We start from the raw sequence: 21,311 nt of genomic DNA, 5'->3' as shown, positions 1-21,311 counted from the left end.
TCTTACTGTAACAGACCCCTTTACTACAGTGGTAAATATAACCAGGCCTGGTCGAGGGACGGGACCTGATATTAGGAAACTCAAGGGAAGGAAACTCAAACTAACAAAACGAACAACTCAACGCAAAAGCATGTCAAAGAAAAGTGATAGTGAGGATCCACCCAGAGAGCTGGAAGTTCGTTTTTCTGTGCTCCAATCACCCAGTAGACAGGAGAGCAGTACACCCTCTGCTCTCTCCCTTCCTGGGGCCCCCGGGGGCCCACATCGCCAGCTGCTCCCTCCCCTAACCTCTCCCCGCTCAGCTTAGTGCATTGGCTCCTGGCCCATATCGCTCTGCACTGCTTCAGTCAAAGTGCAAAGCAGCAAAAACTATGGAGGCGTTCCCATTTCATTAGCGGCAATTTCGCTCTTGGATGCGTATAATTATGAGAAGTGACTCACTGAGGGTTAGGTCATTTTTTATTGGGGGGGGGGGGATTAATCGCAACAAAAACTCTCTGTGGTACTCAATGCCAAACAATGGTACACCTTTTCAATAACAGAGATATTAGGAATTATCCTACACACAAGTCAACACGTGGTTTATAATGTCCTTATCAACTGTTACACTAAAACACATTCCTTGAAATTGTATGATGATGTGTTGGTGCATTTGTACTAACTCACACCTAAATTAGGCTGTGTCTGAATAAACAAAAAAATCTATTAAATTCTCTCTTTTCTAATCAGCTAAGCTGTAGCGTATAATCCGGAGCGCTGGTCCCAGAGTTCATGCATCCTTCATGTACACATTGTGTTTAATTCTAACAAGCCTCCTCAGAGTCACACTTAATTCCATTAACGTCAGATTGACAGTGTTTCATAACCAATAAGACTGTCAAAGAGAGGCCTCTGAAGTCACAGGCAGCACTACACAGACAGCCTCCTGCTAGGGTGTAATACCTGCTGGTGTGCATCTATTAACTACCATCATTTATATTGTAATTCATCTAGCTATGTGTTTTGTATATCAACTGTTTGGAGCATCAAGTATCCTCTGTACTGCATCATATGATACACATAACCTGGTAACAATGCACATAAAGCTTACCTCTGAAAATCAAACAAAAATATACATTTTCTGATGAAGAAAGCCTGGATTGTTATTAATGTGGGTGTAATTTGGAGGCTGTTGATTTGTGCTTCCCAGCAGCAGGAGGAGAGGAGGGTGGAGGATGTTGAAAAAAGAAAAGCCTCCCGTTTCCTTTACAGTAAAACCTCCTATTAATCCACAAGTTATAATGAAATTATTCAATGGGATCCAATTCCTTAGTGGCAACACAAAGACGGAACAGCGCAATGAGAGGATTCATTTCCTACTGGAAGGATTTGGGCTCAGTATTTGGAGATGGAGGTTTACATTTCCCCTCTTGTCATTAGAAAGTCAGACGCTCTGTTAGAAGACAGCCTCCCTCCATCACAGCCTCTCGTGTGTGTGTGTGTATGTATTTATGTGTGTCCCGTCGTCTCAGTTCCACTCTTTTGAACATTCCCTCCACTCTCCTCTTTTGGAAGAAGATAGGTATATAATTCCACAGACTTCTCATTCTGCTGTTCATTCCTTTGTCTTTCTCTCCCTCTTTTCTTTCTCCCTCTCCTCTTTCTCTCTCTCCTCTTTCTTTCTCCCTCTCCTCTTTCTCTCTCTCCTCTTTCTTTCTCCCTCTCCTTTTTTCTTTCTTTCTCTCTCCCTCTTTTGTTTCTCTCTCTCTCTCCTCTTTCTTTCTCCCTCTCCTCTTTCTCCCTCTCCTCTTTCTTTCTCCCTCTCCTTTTTTCTTTCTTTCTCTCTCCCTCTTTTGTTTCTCTCTCCCTCTTTTCTTTCTTTCTCTCTCCCTCTTTTGTTTCTCTCTCCCTCTTTTGTTTCTCTCTCCCTCTTTTGTTTCTCTCTCCCTCTTTTGTTTCTCTCTCCCTCTTTTGTTTCTCTCTCCCTCTTTTGTTTCTCTCTCCCTCTTTTGTTTCTCTCTCCCTCTTTTGTTTCTCTCTCCCTCTTTTGTTTCTCTCTCCCTCTTTTGTTTCTCTCTCCCTCTTTTGTTTCTCTCTCCCTCTTTTGTTTCTCTCTCCCTCTTTTCTTTCTCTCTCCCTCTTTTGTTTCTCTCTCCCTCTTTTGTTTCTCTCTCCCTCTTTTCTTTCTCTCTCCCTCTTTTCTTTCTCTCTCCCTCTTTTCTTTCTCTCTCCCTCTTTTCTTTCTCTCTCCCTCTTTTCTTTCTCTCTCCCGTTCCAGTGTGTTGGGAGATCAGACATTGTAAGGGATTGGGAACGCACAACAGAAACATTTTTCTGCTCCAAACTGCCGTCTGACTGTTGTTGTTGGAAATCCCTAAGCAAAATAACTCATTCAAAAGATCAAATAGTGTTGTGTGGTGTGTTATGCCACTGATCCCTGTGAGAAAAAAACTAACGCTGAGGAATAAGGACTATCAGATATGATCCACTCACTGTCAACACAATAACATCCTCAAACATGAATTGATAAATGCAACAGAATGTAGAAAACAACATGTACAATAACTACACAATTTAAGATTGAATCCAAAAGTAAGTTAGTACAAACATAAATGATATCAAATGGAATCTATCTTACAACTAGTTAACCCACCTAGTTTAATTAGTTCAAATGCAATTTAATTGAGAAAAGGGAAAGTTATTCTAGCCCTGAATTGTAACCTGTTCTGAGATCTGTAGTAAATGGCCATTAGATTTATGTTTTCATTTGTATACCCACACTCCTTTATCTCTTCTCTCTCCTCTCCCCTCTCTCTTCTCTCCCCTCTCTCTTCTCTCCCCTCGCTCTTCTCTCCCCTCTCTCTTCTCTCCCCTCTCTCTCCTCTCTCCACTCTCCTCTCTCTCCCCTCTCTCTTCTCTCCCCTCTCTCTCCTCTCTCCACTCTCTCTTCTCTCTCCACTCTCTCCTCTCTCTCCCCTCTCTCTTCTCTCTCCACTCTCTCTTCTCTCTCCTCTCTCTCCTCTCTCTCCTCTCTCTCCTCTCTCCTCTCTCTCTCTTTCTTTCTCCCTCTCCTCTTTCTCTCTCTCCTCTTTCTTTCTCCCTCTCCTTTTTTCTTTCTTTCTCTCTCCCTCTTTTGTTTCTCTCTCCTCTCTCTTCTCTCTCCTCTCTCTCCTTTCTCCCCTCTCTCTCATCTATCTCCTCTCTCTCCTTTCTCCTCTCTCCCCTCTACCTCCTCTCTCCTCTCTCTTCTCTCCCCTCTCTCTTCTCTCCCCTCTCCCCTCTCTCTTCTCTCCCCTCTCTCTCCTCTCTCCACTCTCCACTCTCTCCTCTCTCTCCCCTCTCTCTTCTCTCCCCTCTCTCTCCTCTCTCCACTCTCTCTTCTCTCTCCACTCTCTCCTCTCTCTCCCCTCTCTCTTCTCTCTCCTCTCCCCTCTCTCTTCTCTCCCCTCTCTCTCCTCTCTCCACTCTCTCTCCTCTCTCCACTCTCTCTTCTCTCTCCACTCTCTCCTCTCTCTCCCCTCTCTCTTCTCTCTCCTCTGCCCTCTCTCTTCTCTCCCCTCTCTTCTCTCCCCTCTCTCTCCTCTCTCCTCTCTCTCCCCTCTCTCTTCTCTCTTCTCTCCCCTCTCTCTCCTCTCTTCACTCTCTCTTCTCTCTCCTCTCTCTCTTCTCTCCCCTCTCTCTCCTCTCTCTTCTCTCTCCTCTCTCTCCTTTCTCCCCTCTCTCTCATCTATCTCCTCTCTCTCCTCTCTCTCCTTTCTCCTCTCTCCCCTCTACCTCCTCTCTCCTCTTTCCCATCTCTCCCCTATCTTCCCTCTCTCTCTCCTCTCTCCCCTCTCTTCCCTCTCTCTCCTCTCTCTCCTCTCCCCCTCTCTTCCCTCTCTCTCTCCTCTCTCCCATCTCTTCCCTCTCTCTCTCCTCTCTCCCCTCTCTTCCCTCTCTCTCTCCTCTCTCCCCTTTCTTCCCTCTCTCTCTCTCTCTCTCCTCTCTCCCCTTTCTTCCCTCTCTCTCTCCTCTCTCCCCTCTCTTCCCTCTCTCGCTCCTCTCTCCTCTCTCCCCTCTCTTCCCTCTCTCTCTCCTCTCTCCCCTCTCTTCCAGGGCCATATCAGGAGTGAAAGTATGTAAGCTGAACAGCAGTTCACACCTGGGGATGGAGAGCACCAGAGAGAGAGAGAAAGAGACTATTGCACTTGTTTTGGCAATGTAAACACATGTTTCTCATGCCAATAAAGCCCTTTGAATTGAATTGAGAGATAGAAAGAGAGTAAGAGAAGAAGAAGGGAGGGGGTTAAGGGGGCTCTTTAGGGAAGGTGCCCTGTCTCTAGGCGCAGAGTGAGGCTGTTTAAATTCTGCAGGTATTGCAAGGTTGCTATCTATTTCAGATCAACAGCGTGGGTCAGGGTTCAGGACTGCCAGAGTTTCCCCAATCCTCCCAAGGCCCCTGATTGACAGCAATCAGCATCTCTTCGGCATCACTCGGGGAACAAAGTGAGAGTCAAGACAGCGGGTGATTTCATCTGTCATTTTTAATTATCCAAATGATATTCACAGACAAAACCTTTCCCCATCCGTCAGGGCATCACATTACCATAGACAATGTTTGTTTAAAGACTGGCCTATAAAATCTAACAATTATGAATGCAGACAAGCCCTTGCTATTGACTGCATAAATAATAAGCCCCCTGTTTTTTTTTCTCCCTGTCCGAATTCCCATTGCTAATGAAGAGGTGGGTCTGGGCATGGGGGCCGCATAGGAAGTATAGAGGAGGGCTGGTAATCAGAATGCCTGGCTCAACGTTCGACATTGACCTTCTCCTCAAGATTCTAGCATGAGGTCAGGTCAGGCTGCCACAAGAGCCATGGTGAAATAGAGCTGAAATAACACCTTGTTCTGTGCCGGTGTGTGTGTGTGTGTGTGTGTGTGTGTGTGTGTGTGTGTGTGTGTGTGTGTGTGTGTGTGTATGCAAATTACCTATCTTTAGTCTTCTGTTTTCCATTTTCCAAACCATAAAAACATAACAAAGTACTAATAAAGCCAAATAAAGTATTTATTAAAGCCATACAAAGTACTAAAAAAGGCAAATAAAGTATTTATAAAAACCATATAAAGTACTTATAAAAGCCTTATAAAGTACTTATAAAAGCCTTATAAAGTAGTTATAAAAGCCTTATAGGACATATAATGTATTTCATCTATCTTATTGGCTACCTGTGAGAAGCTGTCACTTAGCAGACACATGGAGATGGCTAAAAGCTAATATATGTACGCAGCTCACCACTGTATCACCAACACACCTGTCTTCATATGACACCTGTCTTCATATGACACCTGTACCCAGAGCACACCTGTCTTCATATGACACCTGTACCCAGAGCACACCTGTCTTCATATGACACCTGTCTTCCTATGACACCTGTCTTCATATGACACCTGTCTTCATATGACAACTGTTCCCAGAGCACACCTGTCTTCATATGACACCTGTCTTCATATGACACCTGTACCCAGAGCACACCTGTCTTCATATGACACCTGTCTTCATATGACACCTGTACCCAGAGCACACCTGTCTTCATATGACACCTGTCTTCATATGACACCTGTACCCAGAGCACACCTGTCTTCCTATGACACCTGTCTTCATATGACACCTGTCTTCATATGACACCTGTACCCAGAGGACACCTGTCTTCCTATGACACCTGTGCCCAGAGGACACCTGTCTTCCTATGACACCTGTACCCAGAGGACACCTGTCTTCTTATGACACCTGTACCCAGAGGACACCTGTCTTCCTTTGACACCTGTACCCAGAGCACACCTGTCTTCATATGGCACCTGTCTTCCTATGACACCTGTACCCAGAGCACACCTGTCTTCATATGGCACCTGTACCCAGAGCACACCTGTCTTCATATGGCACCTGTACCCAGAGCACACCTGTCTTCATATGACACCTGTACCCAGAGCACATCTGTCTTCATATGGCACCTGTACCCAGAGCACATCTGTCTTCCTATAACACCTGTCTTCATATGGCACCTGTCTTCATATGACACCTGTCTTCATATGACACCTGTACCCAGAGCACATCTGTCTTCATATGGCACCTGTACCCAGAGCACATCTGTCTTCCTATAACACCTGTCTTCATATGACACCTGTACCCAGCACACACCTGTCTTCAAATGACACCTGTCTTCATATGACACCTGTCTTCATATGACACCTGTCTTCATATGACACCTGTACCCAGCACACACCTGTCTTCATATGACACCTGTACCCAGCACACACCTGTCTTCCTATGACACCTGTCTTTCTATAGCACCTGTACCCAGAGGACACCTGGATTCCTATGACACCTGCACACAGCGCACACCTGTCTTCCTATGACAGCAGCAACCAGCCCACACCTGTATTCCTATAAAACCTGTCTTCCAATGGCACCTGTATTCCTATGACACCTGTCTTACTATGACACCTGTCTTGCTATGACACCTGGATTCCTATAAAACCTGTCTTCCTATGATTTCCTATGACACCTGTCTTCCTATGACACCTGTACACAGAACACACCTGTCTTCCTATGACACCTGTCTTCCTATGACACCTGTACTGTGCATCCACCATGCACCTGCTGACATCTGTACATCAATAAGAACTGTGCCTGTCTGCCTTCCCGTTCTAACCCAGACTCCATAGACCTCAGAGCACATCCGCAGCCAGCCAGCCAGGGCCGGGCCTATCACTGTCTCTACATGCACCTCAATGACAGTCAGCCTCTCACCTTTCTTGCCCCAAATGATTACGTAAATCACACTGAAATGTTTTCATCAACTTGAAATATTTTACATGGAGAGAACATGCTAAATGAGTTCAGTGGACAGACAGTCTGTCTGTCTGTCTGCCTGCCTGCCTGCCTGCCTGTCTGTCTGTCTGTCTGTCTGTCTGTCTGTCTGTCTGTCTGTCTGTCTGTCTGTCTGTCTGTCTGTCTGCCTGCCTGCCTGTCTGCCTGCCTGCCTGCCTGCCTGCCTGCCTGTCTGTCTGTCTGTCTGTCTGTCTGTCTGTCTGCCTGCCTGCCTGCCTGCCTGTCTGTCTGTCTGTCTGTCTGTCTTGAGGACAAGCCGGAGAGCTAGGCTGGATTGGGCTCACTGAGTGTGTGCATGTATGTGTGTGTGTGTGTGTGTGTGTGTGTGTGTGTGTGTGTGTGTGTGTGTGTGTGTGTGTGTGTGTGTGTGTGACGGCCCTGAATTATTTTGAGCCGTCTCAGTGCTTCTCCTTCCAATAGGGTGCTTTCCCTCTAATCCCCAATTAAATAGCCAGCATCAGCTGCGCAAAAGTGGCGTTTTGTGATGGAGACGTGACTGAGGATGTGTTCCCGAAGCTTCTCTATTCCGGTTGTTTTGTTGCTGTTAAACGTGTGTTTTGTAGCCTGAGAGTTTACCCAGGATCGGATCCACTCTTTGCGTCCGTGGACTACTCCTCTCTATTCTTCGTGGCCTTTCTCCGCTGGAGATCTGTTGGCGGATTGGATTGTCTGACTGACCGACTGACTACCACTTTTTTTGTATACGGTATTTCATTTGTTTTGATATGATGTATACGGTGATGATTTATGTAGTTAGATGTAGTTGAGGAATTAGTAAGAGCAGATACGCTTTAAAGTTCTGTGGTAAAATGGTTATATTGATTGTATGATTTAATACTGGGTTTACGCTACACGGAATGAACGGACCAACATTGCGTGACCAACGTCACTTGAGTTCACTGAACTCCTTTACCGGGCGGGACTCTTTTTAGGCCCGAGGTACAGGACATTTCTGGAGGAACCAGAACTCATTGTGTTATATTATTATGTGTGTGTAATCCATTGATGTTGCTAATACAACCCACGCAAAAGAATAGTTGTTTTTGAAGTTCTTTCAATGTTTTAAGGGTTTATGAAAAGTTGATTTCCCTTCTGACGTTTACATAAGTCCTTTGTATGGTGTAGACTTGACGGACCAGATGGGACTCATTCCCTCCCAAACTAAAAGGAGAAACCAATGTTTTCTCTGGTAGGCACAACCTACCTGGCACCCCTATAAAAAAATAACCTCAAGTCAAAACCGTTACAGAAAAAATGGCACCCCAGATGGGACCTTTGAACTACCGAGTGGTGAAAGAGGACACAGGTGAAGATATGCGCGTTGTCCATGTCTCACGCCTTAAGGCCTGTTACCCCTCGGCTGAGGAATTGGAGGCGATTGAGCGCCGCAAGATCTTGGATATCTTTGAAGAGGAAAGTGAGGAGACTTTTCTCGGATTCCCAGACCCAGAAGTCTCACACCTTAAGGCCTGTGACCCCTCAGCTGAGGAGCGTGAGCTCCAAAAAGTCATGAGAATTTTTGTAGAGGAAAGTGATGAGGAGACCTTTCTCGGTTACCCCGACCAAGATGTGCCTTCCAGGGCAATGGTCGGCTTTTTCCAGGGGAGGGGGTGTGTGACGGCCCTGAATTATTTTGAGCCGTCTCAGTGCTTCTCCTTCCAATAGGGTGCTTTCCCTCTAATCCCCAATTAAATAGCCAGCATCAGCTGCGCAAAAGTGGCGTTTTGTGATGGAGACGTGACTGAGGATGTGTTCCCGAAGCTTCTCTATTCCGGTTGTTTTGTTGCTGTTAAACGTGTGTTTTGTAGCCTGAGAGTTTACCCAGGATCGGATCCACTCTTTGCGTCCGTGGACTACTCCTCTCTATTCTTCGTGGCCTTTCTCCGCTGGAGATCTGTTGGCGGATTGGATTGTCTGACTGACCGACTGACTACCACTTTTTTTGTATACGGTATTTCATTTGTTTTGATATGATGTATACGGTGATGATTTATGTAGTTAGATGTAGTTGAGGAATTAGTAAGAGCAGATACGCTTTAAAGTTCTGTGGTAAAATGGTTATATTGATTGTATGATTTAATACTGGGTTTACGCTACACGGAATGAACGGACCAACATTGCGTGACCAACGTCACTTGAGTTCACTGAACTCCTTTACCGGGCGGGACTCTTTTTAGGCCCGAGGTACAGGACATTTCTGGAGGAACCAGAACTCATTGTGTTATATTATTATGTGTGTGTAATCCATTGATGTTGCTAATACAACCCACGCAAAAGAATAGTTGTTTTTGAAGTTCTTTCAATGTTTTAAGGGTTTATGAAAAGTTGATTTCCCTTCTGACGTTTACATAAGTCCTTTGTATGGTGTAGACTTGACGGACCAGATGGGACTCATTCCCTCCCAAACTAAAAGGAGAAACCAATGTTTTCTCTGGTAGGCACAACCTACCTGGCACCCCTATAAAAAAATAACCTCAAGTCAAAACCGTTACAGTGTGTGTGTGTGCGTGCGTCTGTGTGTGTGTGCGTGTGTGAGAGAGAGTATGTAAATATCCCTCCCATTATGTTATGCAAGGTAGTGAACCACAGCAAGAAGGGCTCTGACATGTTTGCTTTCAACAGCACATTAGTAAACAAAAGGATAACTATCAAGTATGGGAGACAGCGGCTTTCAACGAGGAGAGATAAAAGCTTGGAGTGTTGACCCTTTACAGTGCAGAGAGAGAGTGAAACATCAGACCTGCCTTTCTACCAACAGACAGTGCTATACGTTGATTTCTGAAAAATACTTTTTTTTAGCACTGATAAATACATCCATGGCAGATAAAAATCCATGCAATTTGTGTATGGTTGGTTGACATGGCAATTTGACAAAAATCACAAAATAATGTACTTTTATCGTAAACTGATCACGACTAAAGCATTGTTACACAGCTGTGCCATGGCCACCTGCAATTAAAGTGAAATGAATGCCTAAATGAATGCCTATGGCTCAGACTCTGGTGGCCTACGAAACGACAACAACAGAGTCTTTATATGACAAAGTAGCAAGTAGAGACGCTCTGTACTGCAGTCTTAGTTAACATTGGTAGTGCTGGGGATAGAATGAATGGTGCTACCTCTAGGACTGCTCCCACCATAGATAGGCAGTATAGGTCTGCACTGCAGTCTTAGTTAACATTGGTAGTGCTGGGGATAGAATGAATGGTGCTACCTCTAGGACTGCTCCCACCATAGATAAGCAGTATACGTCTGTGTTGGGTGTGACAGAAGCACAGTGGAGCTGCCTGGGCATGTTGTAATGGCTCACATTCCTAGACTGTTTTGTCTGGGGGGCAGACCAGAGCACAAAGGCCAGCTTCAGGACTTCCCCAATTAACCTCTGGCTTTATCCCTTCCCAACAAGAGGAACAATGGGTCGTACGAACTGCGATCAATAAACAGAGAAGTGATAGACAGAGCAGTTCTGAATAATCTGTGGAGAGGAGAGGAGGAGAGAATAGTGGAGGGGAGGAGGGGAGTGGAGATCCTGGATCTGTCTGTGGCACTGGGAGGAGGAGGAGGGGAGGGGAGTGGAGATCCTGGATCTGTCTGTGGCACTGGGAGGAGGAGGAGGGGAGGGGAGTGGAGATCCTGGATCTGTCTGTGGCACTGGGAGGAGGAGGAGGGGAGGGGAGTGGAGATCCTGGATCTGTCTGTGGCACTGGGAGGAGGAGGAGGGGAGGGGAGTGGAGATCCTGGATCTGTCTGTGGCACTGGGAGGAGGAGGAGGGGAAGGGAGTGGAGATCCTGGATCTGTCTGTGGCACTGGGAGGAGGAGGAGGGGAGGGGAGTGGAGATCCTGGATCTGTCTGTGGCACTGGGAGGAGGAGGAGGGGAGGGGAGTGGAGATCCTGGATCTGTCTGTGGCACTGGGAGGAGAAGGAGAAAAACGTCTCCATTCTCCTCTAAGTAGGCCTACAAACCAGAACTGTTGTCACCAACTGCTCAACAACCACAGAGGCATAGAGCCATGATGCCAATTTTTTTACCGACCACAAAACAACCTGCGATTACAACTTGTGACAGCTGCCCATAGACGGGCCTCAAACACACAGCCCCGGCTCCTCCTTGATGTTATGCAAATGTAAACAGCTGTCATTTCTAAAGCAGACGTCTTTCTCTGCTTCCGCCGGTGTGGAGATTGAAGGGGTTTGAGAACCAAGGGCTTTTTGAAAAAGAGCGCCATTATCACACACGTCTGACTCGTTGAAAACAACAAACGCTACAAAGCGAAACAAACAAAGAGCGAGAGAAAATACAACCGCAGAAGAGAAGTCAAGATGAAATATGTGTGTGTGGGACCTTTAAGATGTGTTGGGTGTCCTGTCCCCCTTGCGCTCCACAGGTGCTGACAGAAGCTGGGAGTCTTTCTACTCTTCACAACAGCCTTTCTGTAATCAGTCTGGCCGTCACTACGCTCTGCCTCACATGCTGTTGATTCTCTATCATTTAAAAGGACATCAAACACGGCTTCTTTTAATATCTCCCAACAAAGAGCCATTTTGCATATAGAGTACACAAAACTTTTCTGCATTACGTTTCTGCATGTATGCCCTCATGTCCTTTAAAGACGTGAGAGTGCTACTACCCACAATCAATGATGATCACTGCTTCAAAAGAGAGTCAATTCTTCACATTCTGTCACACACTATTTGGAAGCCTGGAACAGACAACAGAGCAAACAACAAGAGAGACAGATCTATTTCATCCCAGTAGAGATGAAGTCGTAGTGTGATGACTCATTCAGAGTCAAGGTGACTGAACTGTCTCTGACTGAACAGAGAGCATTGAGGCGGAGGGCGGAGTCCTGAGGGTGGTAAAGGTCAGGGCAAAAGGGTGCCTCCTTCACGTGCATGACCAGAAACATTCACTGTCTGAGGCTCTGTGGTAAACTACTGTCTAATTAAACTACCAACTCTATGCAGAAATATAGATCAGAGAGAGAAAGACAGAGAGAGACAGAGAGACAGAGCAAGTGACAGAAAGACAGAGAGAGAGAGAGCCATAGAGAGAGACAGAGCAAGAGACAGAGAGACACAGAAAGAGAGAGACAGAGCAAGAGACAGAGAGACACAGAAAGAGAGAGAGAGAGACAAAGAGAGAGACGAAGAGAGAGACAGAGCAAGAGAGAGAGACACACACATACACAGAGAGAGAGAGAGAGAGAGAGAGAGAGAGAGAGAGAGAGAGAGAGAGAGAGAGAGAGAGAGAGAGAGAGAGAGAGAGAGAACACTGTATATAGATATAATATGACATTTGAAATGTCTTTATTCTTTGGGAACTTCTGTGAGTGTAATGTTTACTGTTCCTTTTTATTGTTAATTTCACTTTTGTTTATTATCTACTTCACTTGCTTTGGCAATGTTAACATATGTTTCCCATGCCAATAAAGTCCCTTGAATTGAATTGGATTGAATTGAGAGAGAGAGAGAGAGAGAGAGAGAGAGAGAGAGAGAGAGGGAGAGAGAGAGAGAGAGAGAGAAGCATCCACCCACCCTCTACCCCCTGACTCTGTCCCACACCAGACATTTGTCCTTCAATGGCAGCTGAGTCCTTTTATCATGCTTTATCAAAGTAACCCATATTTAAACAATATATCTAATGCAAAAATATTACAGGTCAGTGATATAAATGCTGTTATTTAGTGTGGCGAGAGATTTCTTACACCGACCACCCAAATCGATCAACCCATTGCGGTTAATGACCTTAACACACAGGGCTCCCTCTAGGTTACAGGTAAAAACATGCACCTTAACACACAGGGCTCCCTCTAGGTTACAGGTAAAAACATGCACCTTAACACACAGGGCTCCCTCTAGGTTACAGGTAAAAACATGCACCTTAACACACGCTCCCTCTAGGTTACAGGTAAAAACATGTACCTTAACACACAGGGCTCCCTCTAGGTTACAGGTAAAAACATGCACCTTAACACACAGGGCTCCCTTAACACACAGGGCTCCCTCTAGGTTACAGGTAAAAACATGCACCTTAACACACGCTCCCTCTAGGTTACAGGTAAAAACATGCACCTTAACACACAGGGCTCCCTCTAGGTTACAGGTAAAAACATGCACCTTAACACACAGGGCTCCCTCTAAGTTACAGGTAAAAACATGCACCCTAACCCAGCCTTCTATAGCTACACACACCTTCCATCAACAAGCTCAAGCTCTACCCTCCCAATTAGTCCCTGTGGGTCTGTCTATCTGTTTTGGCAGCATGACTATGGAGCTACTGTAGCTACTGTGAATAGTTCCCATTTGTTACCAGTGAAAAAATGTATTAAAAAAAGAATCCACGGCAGCAATTGCACCCAATGTCCTCTGTAACATCTGAGTGTGAGTGATGTGACACAGGGGTAGAGGGGACGGAGAAAAAAACAAAGGGCTTACTTCCACCACGAAGACATGGGCAGCTGCCAACCTCTGCTGATCTCCGCATATTAAATCAGTTCATTGATTATCTGGGTTGACAAAACTCGTCGTAAACGTATTCAATGTATTTTGGCCTGAAAAGAAAAAGGCCACAGAAGACTTGTTTGAATGCAGCCCCGTTCTCAGGTCAACTGGTTCAGTCAAAGAAGCGTGCATCACAAAGCGGCCATGGGAGCGGCTAGCTGGGGACCAGGACACAATGAGAGGGAACTGCCTGAGCTCCCCAGAGCTCTTAACCCGGCCCCATTCTCACACACACAGGGCAGTATTAATCCTGTGTCACATGACTAGGTCCAGACAGGAGGCAAGCACAGTGCCGGGGGACATTTACACTCACTCTGTCAGATTAAACAGCAACCCAACCCAGCGCAGTGCTGCTAGGGCTGTCACTGTTCCTACTGTTCTGACAGGCATGCCTCCTGGTAATAGACATGTAGGGCACAGGTGCACTTCTCAACCAGACAAATGGGTCATAGCTGAATATATTTGATTTATCATTGTAATAACTGTTATTGTCATGTACTTTTCTATTACTACATAGACAGTGTAAGTAAATGCATGCTGAAACAGGGCTGTAAAAAAAAAGTGTTACCATTTCACAAATTTCTTAAATAAAGTGATTACACATTCTTTAATATACATTTTTCGTGATATCCAATTGGTAGTTACAGTCTTGTCCAATCGCTGCAACTCCCCTACGGACTCAGGAGAGGCGAAGGTTGATAGTAATGCGTCCTCCGAAACAGGACCCTGCCAAGCCACACTGCTTCTTGATACACTGCTCGCTTAACCCAGAAGCCAGCTGCACCAATGTGTCAGAAGACACACTGTCCAGCTGGTGACCAGAGTCAGCTTGCAGGCGCCCAGCCCTCCACAAGGAGTCACTAGAGCGTGCTGGGACAAGGAAATCCCGGCAGGCCAAACCTTTCCATAACCTGGACGAGGCTGTGCCAATTGTGCCCCACCTTATGGATCTCCTGGTCGAACCCGGGTCTGTAGTGACGCCTCAAGTAGTGATCGCTACGCCACTCGGGAGACCTGATTACACATTCTACTGTATAAGTGTTTGAACAGTTTCGACTGTTGTCATTGCAATATTTTGAGTTATGTAGAATTGTAAGGGAGAAAAGATCAAAGGTACTGCTAGTGCTTCTTATTGAGTCTGGTTTTGATTAGGCAGAGCCATAGTCGCTCAGAGTAATGAGGACTGGTTAGGCCCTGAGTGGCAAGACAGGCAGGTAGTGTAGAGCAGAGAGGAGCTCATCAAACCATCCTCTTTATTAGCACTATCAAACCCAGTCTAATCTGTTGAAAATTAGTCGCTGTGCTCAACAAGTAATGACTGCCTTGCATTCATTATTAGTTCATTTTCTCCAAATCAATCACCAGCCGTGCATGCTTTTTCTAAATGTCATCCTAAAACTTTTCACAATCAATTAAGCAGAAGATTAATGGGGACAATTTGCCAGGAACAAGTCCTTCCTTGAAAAGGCCACGCCTCGACAGACTTCCAGCCTGCTATTGATGTTAATTATATATTTCCGCTTTCTTGTCAGACACTTAACCTGTCGCAGGGAAAGTGTTCGCTTATCATGAGTGGGGGCTACTGCCGTGACGCTGCATCACAATAACATGGACAACCCAGTTCAGTGACGTTTTGAAATGAATGCTAGTCAGTGGGTGACCGTTGCGAGTTTCAATTCAATTCAATACAACTTTATTCATACCCTCAGATGCAATAAAAAAAAATGCATAGCCAGATTACAAATATCAACATCCTACATATACAGTATCACAGACATCAGTTGCCGTTTCTGTCATTTAAATCAATATTGAAATCAAGGTTGTTCGCAGCATTTATTTACCATACGGGAAACATCTTCCTCCCTCCTCTTTCTTTCTAACTCACTAAACCTGGGGATCTTAAGTAAATGCAGGAAGACGTCACTTTCAATTCAGTCCATGTTTAATAGGGAACAGATCTGCTGCATATGGCTGTCACTGTGTTCTCAGGGGACGACAGGTGACAGCGTCTCTGCTGCAACTTCTTTGTATTTGTGTTCACTTCCTGCATGAGAACCCACTATTCACAATATGAGGCTGGGAGGGAGCAGCACACTGGATAAGACATGTGACCTGAAGGAAATTTTTTATATATATTTTATCAATAAACATAAGCAATATAATGAGCTACTGCAATTTCTGTGTGCCTATTTGAATAAAATGCATCGAATAACATGATATGGATACTGTGGCAATCCAGGTTAATATGTAGATTACAAGAAAAACTAAGATAGCTAGATGATCTACAACTCCTGACAGTCAGCATGGTTACCACCTTACACTTTTTATATCAGCTATAGTATCAAATTATGTTTCTTGCTTTACTGATTCAAAGCAAACCTTTGGGCTTACAGTTGAAGTCAGAAGTTTACATACACCTTAGCCAAAAACATTTAAACTCAGTTTTCACAATTCCTGACATTTAATCCTTTAACCAATTTGCCACAACTTTGTAAGTATGCTTGGGGTCATTGTCCAGTTGGAAGACCCATTTGCGACCAAGCTTTAACCTCCTGAAAGATGTCTTGAGATGTGGCTTCAATATATCCACATAATTTTCCTCCCTCATGATGCCATCTATTTTGGGAAGTGCACCAGTCTCTCCTGCAGCAAAGCACCCCCACAACATGATGCTGCCACCCCTGTGCTTCACGGTTGGGATGGGGTTCTTCGGTTTGCAAGCCTCCCCCTTTTTCCTCCAAACATAACGATGGTCATTATGGCCAAACAGTTCTATTTTTGTTTCATCAGACCAGAGGACATTTCTCCAAAAAGTATGACCTTAGTCCCCATGTGCAGTTGCAAACCATAGTCTGGCTTTTTTATGGAAGTTTTGGAGCAGAGGCTTCTTCCTCGCTGAGCAGGCTTTCAGGTTATGTCGATATAGGACTCGTTTTACTGTGGATATAGATCATTTTGTACCCGTTTCCTCCAGCATCTTCACAGGGTCCTTTGTTCTAGGATTGATTTGCAATTTTTGCACCAAAGTACGTTCATCTCTAGGAGACAGAACGCGTCTCCTTCCTGAGCGGTAATGACGACTGCGTGGTCCAATGGTGTTTATACTTGCACACTATTGTTTGTACAGATGAACGTGGTACCTTCAGGCGTTTGGAAATTGCTCCCAAGGATAAACCAGACTTGTGGAAGTCTATAATGTTTTCTCTGAGTTCTTGGCTGATTTCTTTAGATTTTCCCATGATGTCAAGCAAAGAGGCACTGAGTTTGAAGGTAGGCCTTGAAATACATCCACAGTTACACCTCCAATTCACTCAAATGATGTCAATTAGCCTATCAGAAGCTTCTAAAGCCATGACATCATTTTCTGGAATTTTCCAAGCTGTTTAAAGGCACAGTCAACTTAGTGTATGTAAACTTCTGACCCACTGGAATTGTGATACAGTGAATTATAAGTGAAATAATCTGTCTGTCTGTAAACAATTGTTGGAAGAATGACTTGTGTCATGCACAAAGTAGATGTCGTAACCGACTTGCCAAAGCTATAGTTTGTTAACAAGAAATTTGTGGAGTGGTTGAAAAACGAGTTTTAATGACGTATGTAAACTTCCGACTTCAACTGTATGTACAGAGATAAGCAGCACTAAAAAGCAGCAATAAAAAGCTAAATGCAAAATACCCTCAGGACTAACATGGTTAACCATGATCCTAGTTTTCTCATTCCATTTAATAATTAAACTTTACTGCAATAAAAATACATCAAATAAGGTACAGCCTAGATTACATAAGAAACTAAAATGTGAATATGTCATTACTGAGTCTTAGGTATATCATAAATATTAAGCACGGATTTGCCAAATGCAACATTTTTATGAATGAAACATTTCTGTATGCTATAAAATATTGTATGTTCAAGAAATGCTAAAAGTTCAAAACTTTATCCTGTGTGTCTCAGTTGGTTTTGTAAGAGCATGGCGCCAGCAATGCCAAGGTTGTTGGTTCAATTCCCAGAGGGATCACATAAACATATAAATGGACTGTTCTCACTCGTTGGATAAAAGCTTTTCCTTAGTGTCAGGTCCTTTGAATAATTTTCTTGGTCCATGAAGTAAAGAAAGATATCAACAGATGTCAGTAATAAACCGTGTGAATAGTCTGGGGAGTTGAGTTACTATGCTGTTAGGGTTTTCTAAAGTCCCTGGCTTTCCAGATATCAGGGGGGAATAAGCAGAACATCTGGGAATCCTCCAACCACAGGAAATCACCAGAATATTGTAACCCTAGTAACTGTACTATAGAGTTAATACCAGGTCTGTTAGATGGGGTGATGGTGCATGTGGGACAGGACAGGTGTGTTCTCATCTCATCCTACCTGCAATATGTGGCTCCCGAGGTGTGGCTCGAAGATCTCTGAGGCTACCGCACTGGGAGTCCTCCTTCGCTGATCTCCTATAGCTGCACACACACAATAGAACAGAACAGACAGAGCCACAGTGAGACAGACAGAATGGGCAGGCATGAGACACACTATCAGGCATGCACAGACACACACACACCAGGGCTGCACAATTAATCAAATTCACATCAAAATCATAATACTAACATGTGCAATATCCATATCGGAAGAGATCCATATCGCATCCAATATTTTGAAACGCATCTAAACCACATGAAACGTCCGTTTTTATAGTTTGATAAAAAAATGATCCTCTTGTGGCAGCTTCCCACACACAACAAGCCCCGCCCCCTGTCACTCAAGCTGCACAGTTCCTCGTCCTTGCTGTTGGATTCCCTATAAGTTTACATGCTGTTCAAATGCAGTCAATCGATTCTTCCAAACTAGAATAATGCTGCTTTCCACTTAATAGAAATCATTCTATGTCTATGATTAACACAGTTCACCCAAGTGTTCTGATCTATATCGCAATCACATCATAAATTGCAAATAACACAACATTTCAGCACATATCGTGGAGCCCTAACACACACACACACACACACACACACACACACACTGGGCGTAACACACACACACACACACACACACACACACACACACACTGGGCGTAACACACACACACACACACACACACACACACACACACACACACACTGGGCGTAACACACACACACACACACACACACACACTGGGCGTAACACACACACACACACACACACACACTGGGTGGGCGGAGGTAAGACTGATTGGGTTTGTATGCACATATATCACTGTGTATTACATAAAAGTAGCTGGAGAGGCAAGCAACAGACACAGTATTAATATACAGTGAAGTACACACGCAAATACATTGTGAAAAATGTTGCTAGGGTAGTGAGAACCAATAGCAAACAGCTAAACAGCTGTAATGATAAAACAGCTGACATCATCGACCTCAAGCGTTCACTATGATAACTCTATAGTAATAAGTACTGTAGCAATGCTAACCAAAGGGCTCAACTCAAACAGTACAAGGCTATTATCAAGTGCAACCAGCTTGCATATTCAATGATTCGCTGACTGGTACAAAGTCTTATTTCTAAATGAGGGATTACATCATTCCATTGATTCAGCCTCAGAGCAGACGAACCAGAAGACTGTGCCCTTAGGGCATTTTTTCAAGACTCCGAGCTTAAAAAGTAGGGAGATGCTCCGTGCTACCCGTTACTGCTAAAAAATGGCCTGCGGTACATTCAAACTTAACAGACCTTGTCCCACCAGAGCTCATTATGGGGAATTTTATAACAAAGTGCTCTGTACATCATTTTCAGAGCTTAGCCAGGCGTTGGGGTAATGTTGCTGAATTAAGGGCAATTAATGATGTAATATAAACATTGAAAGGCCATTAAAGACTCTCAAAGAGCAGGAGCAAACAGGCCTCCTCGGGGAAGAAGCCAGGGGAGCGGGTTAGAGTCAGAGGCCAGGTCCCGGGTGGATGTGAGGGGGGCACAGATTGCACAATGAGGGGCCTCTGTCCTTCACTGCATTCCGTGTTCTAGGCCAGACATGGTAATCACACTTCTCCCCCTCCAGTTATGCTGTAAGCATTTATCCCTTTCCCCTCCCTGAGGAGTGGGGCCAATGCCAAACAACATGCACTGGATACATACACACACACAAATACACACACAAATAATCATACAGGCATGCACACACACCAGCACGCACACAGACTGTACTCTGGCTCGGTAGGGGAGGATACAAACAAGACATGAAGCATTGGCAGGCAGAACAACTCTGACCAAACAGTTCCAGAACCCGGACAGACAGACGTACAGACAGACGTACAGACAGACACAGCAGGGGGAGCTAGAACTCAGTCCACCTCTAGGAGCCCTAGACTGTGGCCTCACACACACACACACACACACACACACACACACACACACACACACACACACACACACACACACACACACACACACACACACACACACACACACACACACACACACACACACACACACACACACACACACACACACACACACACACACACACACACACACACACACTGTGACCCAGCATAGATCCACTTCCCAGCACTCACACACCCGACCATCCGTTGGTTCAAACAGGCAGTTCATGTAGAACAGAGCAGAAATATCACAGATCAAAGCACACTTGACCAACTTCAATTATCATCTTTATATCCTGGCCGACAGAGTGGAGGAAATCATTATTTATCCTCTACAATGGTCCTCATCATTACTCTCCCTAGCTAAAAGAGCCCTGGCAAATAAGTGACAGATTGCTCTTGGGGATCTTTTGAAAACTGGAAAGTATACGTGGTTAATATTTTATAATAAAGATGTAAAAATGTTAAACTGGAACCATTGGGGGAGGACTGCGGCCACCTTGAAGCCCCTCTTCCTGCCAACAGCTCCTTCACAGTTCTTAATAACACACACACATTAGCAATTCAGAGCAGCGCCTTGGGTGCAGATGGCCAATCAACTTCCGACTACTGTGTCTGACTGTCCCTGTCTCGCACACACTGTATACACACACGCACACGCACACACACACACACACACACACACACACACACACACACACACACACACACACACACACACACACACACACACACACACACACACACACACACACACACACACACACACACAGTCCAGGAGGCCAATTATTGTGGTGGCAATCTAGTCTAAATTTGGCTCAATCCACACAGTAGACTGATTAATAAAGGTATACAACAGCTGGAGACAGTGATTCCATTACGTTAGCGGCTAAAACTAGCCCATTTGATTTTTACGGTTCATAAATGCAGCTTAACAAGGTCAATTTTGACATTACTTTCCCACGTTTCAATATTTAAAACGATACTTCGGGAATTTGGCAATGATGCCCTTTATCTACTTCCCCAGAGGCAGACAACCCCATGGATGCCATTTGTTTGTTTCTGCATCCAGTATGAAGGAAGTTAGAGGAATTTTGTGAGTCAATGCTAACTAGCATTAGCGCAATGACTTGACATCTATGGTATCTCCTAGTATGCTAGCAGTTACCAACTCTAGTTAGCAATTGCGCTTAACGCTAGTTTGCAACTTCCTTCAAACTGCAAGCAGAAACATAAAAATGGTATCCTCAAGTTCATCTGACTCTGGGGAAGTAGACAAAGGGCTTCATTGCCAAAATCCTGAATGAAAAGGAAAGAGGGATACCTAGTCAGTTGTACAACTGAATACATTCAACTGAAATGTGTCTTCTGCATTTAACCCAAGGGTAGTGTGACTGTAAAAACATAACTTTGACACCTATGCCAATGTACTTATGTTTAAATTGGGGGCTTTTTCTTTTTAAGGGCTGACTAATCAGTATTAAGTATATCACCACTATATGCATACACTATTCACACACCACAGGAAGAACATTATGAAAAACTGTATTCAAATCATGCTGAGACAATAAGTAATGCATAGCATAGTTTAACCTTTGCTTGACAA

General features: G+C 44.6%; 1 protein-coding gene across 1 annotated transcript in view; it reads right to left on the bottom strand.

The window, feature by feature from the left end:
- Window positions 1-21,311, bottom strand: part of LOC139383444 (neuronal PAS domain-containing protein 3-like) — a 394,236-nt gene that overhangs the window by 184,460 nt on the left and 188,465 nt on the right. Inside the window, exon 5 of the mRNA XM_071127992.1 lies at window positions 17,721-17,803. Within this exon, the coding sequence (XP_070984093.1) occupies window positions 17,721-17,803 (83 nt within the window). The remainder of the gene's footprint in view (window positions 1-17,720; window positions 17,804-21,311) is intronic.

The sequence above is a fragment of the Oncorhynchus clarkii genome, chromosome 25, assembly GCF_045791955.1.
Source record: "Oncorhynchus clarkii lewisi isolate Uvic-CL-2024 chromosome 25, UVic_Ocla_1.0, whole genome shotgun sequence".
Taxonomy (NCBI): Eukaryota; Metazoa; Chordata; class Actinopteri; order Salmoniformes; family Salmonidae; genus Oncorhynchus; species Oncorhynchus clarkii.
Note: the sequence above shows the minus strand (reverse complement) of the source record. Positions and strands in the feature narration are given on the sequence as shown.